This window comes from Octodon degus, unplaced genomic scaffold (assembly GCF_000260255.1).
Source record: "Octodon degus isolate 3935 unplaced genomic scaffold, OctDeg1.0 scaffold00005, whole genome shotgun sequence".
In the NCBI taxonomy this organism is placed as follows: Eukaryota; Metazoa; Chordata; class Mammalia; order Rodentia; family Octodontidae; genus Octodon; species Octodon degus.
Genome location: NW_004524581.1, coordinates 30922598 through 30934009, shown reverse-complemented (window position 1 = coordinate 30934009; position 11412 = coordinate 30922598). Strand labels below are relative to the sequence as shown.

Genomic DNA, 11412 nt, shown 5'->3' with positions numbered 1-11412 from the left:
TTCCGGCGTCGTCCAGCCCCTCTCCCTCCGCCCCAGTTGCGTTCAGTCGGCGTCTTCCGCGTATTCTCTGACGTCAGGGCGGCGGCAAGCGGAGCGGAAGTCCAGAGCGTCGACCGCTTGAACAAGGGAGGCTGGAGGGAAAAGCGGGGCCGGAAGTGGGACCAGCGTCCTTACGGTCCCCGCCCGCGAAACCCGAGAGAGGCGGTGCGGGCCGCGCGGGTGTGGCCTCGGGTGGCGGAGCGCTCTGCGATTGGCCGTCAGCCGTGGCGACCGCGACGATTGGCCTCTGCGAGCGGAGCTCGGTGAGACTAGGTGGCGGCCGTTGAAATTCAAAAGTGGCGGGTGTGGTGTGGCACGGGCGAGCGAGCAGCCGTCCGAGGCAGGAGTGCGCGTGCTGCGTGTCGCGAGCCGGCGGGCGCGCGTCCCGGCAGCCCGGCCCGTCCCCTCGCCTTGCGCTCCAGAGTGCGCGGCCGAGGCGGACATGGAGCGCCAGGTGAGTGCAGGGCGCCGGGGGACGGCGGAAGCGGCGGCCGGAGGGGGAGCGCGGAGCCGGGCCGCCCGCCCGCCCTGCGTCGGGTCTCGGGGCCGCCCGCTGCGGAAGCTCCATTCCTCTGTGCTGCTTTTTTTTTTCCTCTCCCCCTCTCCGTGCTTCTTGGGCGCGCGAGAAGGGAGCGCTCCGAGACCACCTCTGCCTTTGCGACGTGGTGTCTGAGCCCGAATCCCCGCGGGCTTCCCTGTACGTCGGGGTGCAGCAGAAGGGCGCGGGGCTGAGGTGACCTGGGCCGAAGCTCCTCATTCTTTCTCTTTGCCCGGGTTCCCTAGAGATCGCCGCACAGGAGGGCCGGGGCTGGCCTAGGTCCCACTGGTGAGCGGCTGCACCATATAATCTCCAGGGGTGACACCTGAGTGACAGCGGGCGCGTGCCGAGCGCAGGGGGCCGGCAGAGCCCCCCTCCTCATCTGCTCCTTTGTTTACTAGACACCCAAAGGCAAGATTCAGTCTGGATCGAGAGGCTGGCTAGGGCAGCAGCCCTAGGAGAGCGCTGTCACGTGACTGACAGCCAGGGAACGCCTCTTCGATTTATTCACCGAGTATTGTCCGAGCATCTCCTGTGTGGCAGGCGCAGTGATGAATTCTTAGGGTGCAGCTGTGAACCGTACACGCCCCAGCCGTCTGTGGGGAGCTGCCACTCCGCGGGGAGACAAACAGTATAAATGTAGTTATGGAACTACGAGGCAGCAATGAGTTCTGTGGAGAAAAGGAAAAACTCAAGCAGGTTAGGAGAGGAGAGGGGCCAGCTGGAGCGTTGCCGCGAACCCCGTGAGAAGGTCAGGGGAGGATAAAGCCTGCGGGCGGAGGCCTTGTGCCAGTGGGTACTGAGGCGGGCAGCCCGAACCAGAGCCACGCAGAGCCAGAGTGATGGGAAGTCGTGGGCAGAGATCAGTGCTGACGACGGGCTTGCTGGTTACAGTTCGCTGCTTACAGGATCCAGCGTGAGACCTATTTGGGGTTTTGTTTGTTTGTTTTGTGGTTATTTTGGTTGTACTGGGAATTGAACCTGGGACCTTCTCAGTGGGATGCGCCCCTGGGTCTGTTTTATTTTTTGAGACAGGGTCTTGCTAGGTAGCCTGAGACCAACAGTCCTCCTGCCTGTGCCTCCCTGCTTTAGGGGTTACAAGCATGTCCCATCATGCTGGGCTCTTCCCTGGGTTTCAGGGGTGGCTGCATAGCTGCCAGACCAAGAAGGGGCAGGGACAGATGGAAGCAAGGTGAAAATGTTAGCAGATTTTCTCAGCTTACATTTTATTTTATTTTTTTTTTCTTTTCAAAGTTTTATTGATAAACATATAGCAATGAGACAGTTTCAGATCAAATCGAAAGTACAGTTTCAACAAATAATACACTGCATATATTCTTCTTAGTGGTTAATTGCTGTACAAGATGCCGACTTGTGATCCTACTTACAAACACCATTAGAAAAAAATCATTCTATTCATTAAGAGAATGCAACTATATATCTATCCCAACCACTTTGAATACACAGATACAAAATGGACATTCATTGGTATACCCCAATTTTTTTAAGTTCCGTTGCTGAATATTATAGGTGTGTAAACTCAGCAAAATATTCTAAAAGAGTCCAGTAGCCCACAATAGCATTGGGTCTTCTGTTTAACTGGCAATGTCAGAAATTATTGACCTGAGTCCCCCACAGCTCAACATAACAACATGGCTTTACTTCCTATATTTCGTCTTCATACTTTTCTACTGGATGGTTAAGACCAAGGTAAAGCAGGACCTGCGCAACAAGAGTTGTAGCTTTTTGGTCTGAGAAGGTCAATGAAATGCCCTCAGGATTTGTCCTGAGATCCTGTACCTCAGATTGTAAAACCTTTGTCAGCGGCAGCCATGTGGATGAGTCACGGCCAATGCTTGGCCAGTGTGCTCTCTGTGAAAGCCTGAGAGAGTGTCTCAGCTTACATTTTAAACTTTTTATTAGTCCGTGTTTTCAGTAATAATTACATTCACCATGTGCCGGTGGGTGTGTGCAACACATCTTCTTTTTACTTCTTCCTCCATCCCTTTCCTTTTTCCCATGTGCAAAAGGTCAGATCTCCTTGTTTGTTCTTTTTCCCCCTTATTATCTTATCTTAATTTGCTCCTTAATTAATTATTTTCTAGCAGAACCAGGGATTGAACTCAGGCCCTTGCGCTTGCCAGGGAAGCGCTTATTCTACTGAGTCATCTCCCAGCCCCTGCTCTTTAATTTATACTTTGCGTTTCTCATATGAGAGACTATGTTATTGAAGCTTGTGTGTCTTGATTTATTTCCCTTAATTTTTGTGTGTGTGGCCGGCTCAGCCCACCCTTGCCTAAGCAGGCGCTTTAGACTGCTGAGATATCTCGCCAGCCCCCTATTTCACTTTAAGGTGCATCCATTTTCCTACAAATGACTCAGATTTACCCTTTATACATAGTACTCCGCTGTGTGTAAATACCACATTTTAAAAAATCTTTTATTTCTTTACTTATTTGGTACAGGGTCTTGCTACAACAGCTTGGACTCTTAGCGACCCTCTTGTCTCAGCCTCTCCAGGGCTGGGATTGCTGGCATGTACACCATGCCAGGTTTGGGGGCCAGCACTATGGGCCCAGAGTTTTGAGGCTGGCACGGCACGAGTACTGGGGATTGAACCCAGGTCCTTGCACTTGCCAGGCAGGTGCGTGGACCGATGAGCTCTCTCCCCAGCCCAGTAGCATATCTTTAATCCATTCATCTGTTGAAGGACACACAGGCTCTTCCAGGCGTCAGCTATGAAGAGTTGTGCTGCTGTAACATGTTCTCATTCACGAGCACACACGGATCACTGTAATATGTCTTTCACGTTTCAGGAAGATAACCGGAGGGCTTGGACAAGTAAAACTTCGATTTTAATTTTTTTTTTTTTTTTTTGCAGAACCGGGGATTGAACTCAGGCCCTTGCGCTTGCCAGGGGAAGCACTTATTCCACTGAGCCATCTCCCCAGCCCCTCAGTGTTGTTTTAATTTGAATTTCTCTAATGGTCAAAGATGTGAACGTTTTGCATGTATTTATTGGCTATATGTACTTCTGAGAAGTATGTTTCTGTGCCTTTTGGGGGAGGGGAAGACAGGCTGTCACTAGATAGCCCAGGCTGGTCTCAAACTCATGGGCATCCTCCTGTGTCAGCCTCCTGAGGGCTGGAGTTACAGGCATGTGCCACCGTGGCTTAGCTCTGTTGCTTTTTTTTTTTTTGGTGGAACTGGGGATTGAACTCAGGCCCTTGCGCTTGCCAGGGAAGCACTTATTCTACTGAACCATTTCCCCAGCCCCTCTGTTGCTTATTTTTTGATTAGGTTTTTTATTGGAGGGGGTCTGATTTTTTTTGGAATTCTTTATATATTCTAGATATCATTAACCTTTGGAAGCATAACTGGCAGCATTTTTCTCTAATTCTTTTTTTTTTTTTTCTTCTAATTCTTTAAGGTTGTCTTTACTTCGTTGGCTATTTCCTTTGATGTTGAAGTTTACACATTTTTTTTTCTTTTTTCCAAAGGGACTTTTTTTTTTTTTGGTCTTTTTTTTACTTTTTTCTTTTTTGGTACCGGGAATTGAACTCGGCCTCACACTGAGCCACATCCCTAGCCCTGAAGTTTATAAACTTGAACTTTTCCCCCAAGTGTGGTGGCACACGCCTGCAATCCCAGCACTTGGAAGGCTGAGGCATGAGGACCGCTGCAAGTTTGAGGTCACCCTGGGCTGTATAGTGAGTTCAAGGCCAGCCTGGTACACCTATCAAGACTCTGTCTCAAAAAACAAACCAAACAAAAAAAAAAAAACAGCCGGGGAGATAGCTCAATAAGGGCCTGAGTGCTACTGAGGAGTGCTACTGAGTGCTTTATTTGAACTCCATTAAATTTATATTTCAGTTTTCATAAGGTGGCCATTTTGACAATATTGATTCTGCCTACCTAGGAACAGGGGTTACTGATTTCTGTTTATTTTTATTTTTTTCCTTCTTTCTTTCCTCCTTTTTTTTGCGGGACTGGGGATTGAACTCATGACCTTGAACTTGCCAGGCAAGCACTTATTCTACTGAGCTATCTCCCCGGCCCCCCTACTTTGTTTTTCATTGTAGACATTTTTCACTTCCTCGGTTAGGTTAATTTCTAAATATTTAATTTTTCTTTATGCTATTGTCAGTGGTATTTTCCTAACTTTTTTCTTAGCAAGTTCATTATTGGTGTACAGGCACCTATTGATTTTTTTTGTGTATTTTAGGGAAGGGTCTACGGGGTGTTCAGGGTCTCACTACTAGATCCGACTCATAGTGATCTGCCTGTTTACAGTCTCCCAAGAGTTGGGATTACAGGCGCGTACCATCATGCCCAGTCTCAATTGCCATCTCAGCACGCCCTGGGGGTGGGGCTGGCACCGGTATAGCAGGCCATAGCAGGCCGGGGATCGAACCCCTGGTCCCTGCTCCTGCTTGTAGGTGCTTTAATCCACTGAGCTATTTGGTCGGCCCCTCACCTATTGATTTTTGTGTTTTGTATTGTGCTATGTTGCTGAATTTGGTTATTCTAGGAGTCTTTTGGTAGAATTTTTTGTCTTCTATGGAAAAGATCATGTCATCCACAAATGATAATTTGACTTCCTTTCTTCTATACATATCCTCTTAGTTTTTTTCTCTTAGCTGATTGCTTTGGCTAATCTTTCCAAGTAATATATTGAAGAATGGTGACGGTGGGGATATCCTTTTCTTGTTACTGATTTTGTTTTCATTTATTTATTTTTGCTTTTTTTTTTTTTTTTTTTTTGCGGAACCGGGGATTGAACTCGGGCCCTTGAGCATGCCAGGGAAGTGCTTATTCCACTGAGCCATCTCATGTAGTTCAGCCAGCCTTGAACTCACTGTATAGCCCAGGCTGGCCTCAGAGGATGATCCTCCTGCCTCAGCCTCTTGAGTTTGAAATAATAGGTGTGTGCTAACCGACCCAGTTTATTCCTTATTTTAGAGGGAAAGTTTTCAGCTTTTTCCAGTTTAATATGATTTGGGTAGTAGCATCATCATAAATTGCTTTTATTGTTGGTTTTTTTTGTTTGTTTTGTTTTGTTTTTGAGGAACTGGGGATTGAACTCAGGCCCTTGTGCTTGCCAGGGAAGCGCTTACTCCACTGAGCCATCTCCCGGCCCCAATGGCTTTTATTGTGCTGTCATAAAGTCCTACCTATTTTCTGCAGTTTTTATCATGAACGGTTACTAGGCTTTTTCTGTGTCTTTTGAGATGGTCGTATGTTTTGTCCCTGTCTCTGTCTGTGTAGTACGTCTGTGGAGGCACCCCGGGATAAAGGTAACGTGACTGATGTGTGGCCTTTTCGGTGATTGCAGTCTGTTTACCTGTGTCTTGTTGAGAGCTTTTGCATTTATGCCTACCAAAAAAAAAATATATATATACAAAACAAACAAGGGGCTGGGATGGTAGCTCCGCGGCTTAAGTGCCTGCCTGGCATGTGCGAGGTCCTGAGTTCCATCGCTGGTCCCCCCCAGAAAGAACAAACAGAAGAGATGTACATTTATGCTCGTTAAAGAGGTTGACCTGTACTTTTTCTCTCGGTCCCCCTTTTCTGGTTTTGAAGTCAGGGCATTGCTGACTTCCAGGGAGGGATGCTTCTAGCACTACACCTTCCCTTTCAGTTTCCTTTAAGGCCCTGGGAGTACTGGTGTTAGATCTTTCCTGAAGTTCTTGTAGAATTCAGTGGTGAGTCCCCTGGGTTCTGGGCTCTTCTTAGTATGTGGGTCTTTTTATTAGTATTTTAATTTCATTGCCTGTTGTTATTCATTCTGGGTTTTTGTGTCTTGGTTCAGTTCTGGTAATCTTCATGTATTCAGGAATTTATCCTTTTTTGGTGCTAATTTAATAATAAAATTTTTGGGGGCCGGGGAGATGGCTCGGTGGAATAAGTGCTTCCCTGGTAAGTGCAAGGGCCCAAGTTCTAATCCCCGGTTCTGCCAAAAAAATAAATATATATATATATATTTTTTTTCCCTAAATGTACAACTGGTTGAACCTATTCATCATGCATCTCCACCCTTGGTGCTTCTGATGTAAATAACTTGAGCTCTGTGGGTTTTTTTTTTCTTTTTTGTGGAACCGGGGATTGAACTCAGGCCTTTGTGCTTGCCAGGCAAGGACTTAAGCTATCTCCTTAGCCGCAAGCTCTGTGCTTTGAGACCAGCTTGATAAGCCCTTTACTAAGGAGCTCCTGAAGGGCTGCTCTGGCCAATGATCCACGGATCTTCAGTCTCTCAGAGACCACAGCAGGTGTTGTTAAGTTTATATTTGGGAACTTCCTTACAGAGTTTGTCTTAAGTAGCTCTATCAAACAGAACCAGGTTGTTGAGCTTGTCCCGAACTTTGCCTTTGGATCACTTCTTTTTGGCCTTGTCCCCAGATTTGTTCAGTGGGTCTTTGTCTTTCTTGGCGCAGGCCTGTAAAGACGTTGAACCAAAAAAAAAAGTTATCCATTTTTTCCCCCATATTCTTCAATTTACTGAAGTACAGGTTTGAAAGTAGTTACTAATTATCTTCTAGATTTCTGAGGTGTCCATTGTAATTTTACCCTTCTCCTTTGTAATTGCATTACATGATTTTGGGTCTATTTCCGTTTTGTTTTGTTTTTTTTTCAGTACTGGGAATTGAACTCAGGCCCTTGCGCTTTTGTTTTTTTACGGTACTGGGGATTGAACTCAGGACCTGAGCTTGCCAGGCAAGTGCTTATTCTACTGAGCTATCTCCTCAGCCGTCAGGCTAGTTTTGAACTCACTACATAACCCAGGCTAGCTTGGAACTCATGAAGATCCTCCTGCCTCAAACTCCCTAGTGCTGGGATTTTAGGTGTGCACTATTATAGGCTCTTCTTATTTTATTTTTGGTGTATATTTTGTTTGTTCTTTCAAAGAACCAGTTCTTTGACTCATTCTTTCCTTTTTTTTTTTTTTTTTTTTTTTGTGGGATGGGAGATCAAAGTTGGGACCTTGTACTAGCCAGGCAAGTGCTTATGTATTGGGTTTTTTTCCCCATAATTTTATTGAGAAACAAATAGCAATGAGAGGGCTGGTGAGATGGCTCAGTGGTCTAAAGCACCTACTTAGAACAAGCTTAGCAAAGCACAGGGACTGCGGTTCAATCCCCCAGCACCACATGCCAGCCAGCCTGCCCCCTGGTGGGCTGAGCTGGCCACACACACACACACACACACACACACAAATAAATAAAATTATTTAAAAAAAATAGCAATGAGACAGTTTCAAATCAAATTGGTAGGACAGTTTCAATAATTAACACACTGCATACATTCTTCCTAGTGGTTATTTGCTGTACAAGATGCGGACATGATACCTATTTACAAACACTTTTAGAACAAATCCCTCTATTCATTAAGAGAATGTAACTATATATCTATCCTAACCATTTTGAATACACAGATACAAAATGGACATTCATCTGTATCCCCTTTTTTGTTTAGTTCCATTATTTGAATATTATAGGTGTGTCAACTCAGCAAAATATTCTAAAAGAGTCCAGTAGCCCATAATAGTATTGGGTTTTCTGCTTCACTGGCAGTGTCAGAAATTGTTGCCCTGAGTCCCCTACAGCTCAACATAACAGCATGGCTTTACTTCTTATACTTCGTTTTTATACTTTTCTGCTGGATGGTTAAGACCAAGATAAAGCAACAAGAGTTGTAGCTTTTGGTCTGATAAGGTCAATCAGATCCCCTCAGGATTTATCCTGAGATATGTATTGTTTTTGTTTGTTTCAATTTCATTAATTTCTGCCCTGATTTTATAATTTCTAAAAAGATACTGTTAGGGAGCCGGGGAGATGGCTCAGTGGAATAAGCGCTTCCCTGGCAAGCGCAAGGGCCTGAGTCCAATCCCCGGTTCTGCAAAAAAAAAAAAAATAATAATAATAATAATAATAATAATAAAATAAAAAGATACTGTTAAATGTCACCTGGGATTTTAACCCCCAGTGGTGAGAACCTCTGCAGTGTGACAGTCTAGGTGACACGTGGTGCCTCAGACAGCGTGGGAGCGGTGGGTGAAGGAGTGCCCAGTGGTTAGGTTCTTTTTTTTTTTAATTCTTTTTTTTTTTTTAAACTGAGTTTATTGTAATCTTATAAATCAGATGTCATTCTCATCCTTTATTATATTGGTTTTAACCATCTGGGTGAAGCCTGAAGGTATTAGGAATTGGTCTTTTTTTTTTTAAACATTTATTTATTTATTTGTGTGTGTGTGTGGCCAGCTCAGCCCACCAGGGGGCAGGGCTGGCTGGCATGTGGTGCTGGGGGATTGAACCCCGGTCCCTGTGCTTGCTAAGCTTGTTCTAAGTAGGTGCTTTAGACCACTGAGCCATCCCACCAGCCCCCAGTGGTTAGGTTCTGGGTATATCTTTTCCTTCTTTTTTTTTTTTTTTTTTAATTTTTGCGGAACCGGGGATTGAACTCAGATCCTTGCGTTTGCCAGTCAAGTGCTTATCCTACTGAGCCATCTTCCCGGCCCCTATCTTTTCCTCTTGGATGGAGCAGGAACAGTGCTCTCAATTTGTACAGAACTCAGGTTGGTCTGAAATTGTAGTCCTCTTGCCGCAGCCTCCTGGGTGCCTGGATTACACCTGCCATCCAAGGTAGAATCAGCGACGCTTTGCTGGCAGATTAGATGTATATTAGGAAGGAAGCTCAAGTTCAAGGCTTGTGGGCCAGTGAGATCGCTCAGCAGACTAAGTGCCTGCCTAGGAAAGTGCAGGGATTGGGGTTCAATCCGTGGCACCACGAGCCATGCCGGCTCTAACCCCGGCCACAGTGAGCTGACTAGAGTGCAGGCGTGCTGGCACACACCTGTAATCCCAGCGCTGGGGAGGCTGAAAACAGAAAGATCATTATGAGAGCAAGCTGCGCAGTGAGATCCTGTACCACATACATTAAAAAAAAAGTTCAAGGCCAGCTTGGGCTACATAAGTTCAAAGCCAGCCGGACTTGTATAGTAAGGACAGAGCCTCCGCAAGGGAAAAAGAAAAGACAGAGACAGAGACCGAATGTGGCAGCGAATGGCTGGCTCCCCAGCACTCTGAGAGGCTGAGGCCAGCGTGGCAAGTGAGTGATTTATTGAGATACTATCTCAAAGTAAAAAAGGGGTAGTGGGGAGAGTGGGAACGCAGCTCAGTGCAGAGACCTGACTTCAAGCCTCAGGCTAGGGAAAGAGAGAGGACTCTGGAGTCTTTGGCATGAGCAACTTAAAGTTACTATCAAGTTAGACAGAACCGACGCGGGAGCTGGACGCTCGCGAGCTCCCGCAGCTCCGGCCTGGCCGGCAGCCTCTGCTCCGGGGTGAACATGTGCTGCCTGAAGGCGGAGAGCAGAAACGCAGCTGTGTCAGAAGGAACCCCGGTCGAGGCATAATGCCACTGGCCACTGCGTTGTGACATGTGAGGCCAAACACGTCAGCTACTTCTAGCTGGGCCACGTAGCCAGGGCTGCGGCCGAAATTCCCAACACAGAAACTGCAATCTTCGGCTTTGCTGAGGGAATACCTCGATCTTCGCACCTTCTCTGTGTTGTGTACAGGGCGTTTCTAGTTGGTGTGGCTAGAGAACATTTAGCAAAACAGCTCATGTATTTTCCATTCCATAATTCTGTGCCCCATGTGTTTTGTTTCTCTTCATTTATCCTTTAAAAAATAAATCAGGCAGGAGGATCATTGCAAATTCAAGGCCAGCCTGAACTGCATAGTGAGATCCTGTCTCAAAACGACAAAAAATAAGTAAGTCTGTTGGCAGTATAAAGAAAAAAAACCCAGGAAAATGAGAGCTCTCAGCATATCTGTGATAACTCAGAGCCATGGGCAGCACTCAGCACTGAGTGAGGCCACCCAAAGGAGGGGGTCTGTTCTCACCCCTGTGCCGCACACCTCTGTGGTGGAGGGCTCCACCCTGGGCCGCTGCCTCCTGGTCTCCTGTGCACGGAGCCCGCTGGGCCACCCACTGCTGCTCTTTGTAACTGACTTGTCAGAGACATCTCTTCCCAGCATACAGGGATGAAGCTGCAACTCCTCCTTCACTTGGCGTCAAAGCCCTGGGATCTTTTGTGTAAACATGTGGCCCCTGACTGGGCATGGTGGCCCATACCTGTATTCCCAGAACTGAGGAAGGCTGAAGCTGGAGGCCACAAGCTTGAGCCCAGCCTGGGGAACTTGGTGCCTGTCTTGAAATAAATTGGGGGGAGGGGTGCTGTTGTGGATATAGTTCAGTGTAAAGGCGGCAGATTCAGTCCCCAGTATCAGGCTTCCAGAACCAGACTCTCGATTCTTGCTGGATTTTTTTTTTTTTTTTTTTTTCCTGAGGCAGGGCTCGCTATGCAGTGCAAGCTAACCTTGAACACACTGAGTAGCCACACAGGCCTCCACCCTGCCCCAGCCTCCTTAGGGCAAGGGTCACAGGCATGCGCCACCATGGCTGACATTTTTGCTGTTTCTTATTCACTGGTGGCCCTGGACCCTGCCCCTTCCTGCCCTTACCTGTAGGATGGAGTTACTGTAACACCTCTTCTTGACTAGGGGGCTGGTAGAGAAGAGGCATTCCCAACATGCCTGTCAAGTGGCCCTAGCCTCACTCTCAATTATTTATAATTCTCTTTTTTAAAACATTTTACTTATTTGTGTGTGTGTGTGTGTGTGTGTGTGGCCAGCTCAGCCCACGAGGGGGCGGGGCTGGCTGGCATGTGGTGCTGGGGGATTGAACCGGGGTCTCTGTGCTTTGCTAAGCTTGTTCTAAGTAGGTGCTTTAGACCACTGAGCCATCTCACCAGCTCCTCGATTATTTATTTAT

The 11412-nt window shown here is 46.9% G+C and overlaps 1 protein-coding gene across 2 annotated transcripts in view; it reads left to right on the top strand.

Annotated features, from left to right (window-relative positions):
• The first annotated feature begins 343 nt into the window (after positions 1–343).
• The window catches only part of Kifc1 (kinesin family member C1), an 18882-nt gene continuing 7813 nt past the window's right edge, over positions 344–11412 (top strand). For both annotated transcript variants that reach the window (XM_023720934.1, XM_023720932.1), the window contains exon 1: positions 344–493. In XM_023720934.1, coding sequence (XP_023576702.1) covers positions 482–493 — 12 coding nt within the window. In that variant the 5' untranslated portion in view covers positions 344–481. The remainder of the gene's footprint in view (positions 494–11412) is intronic.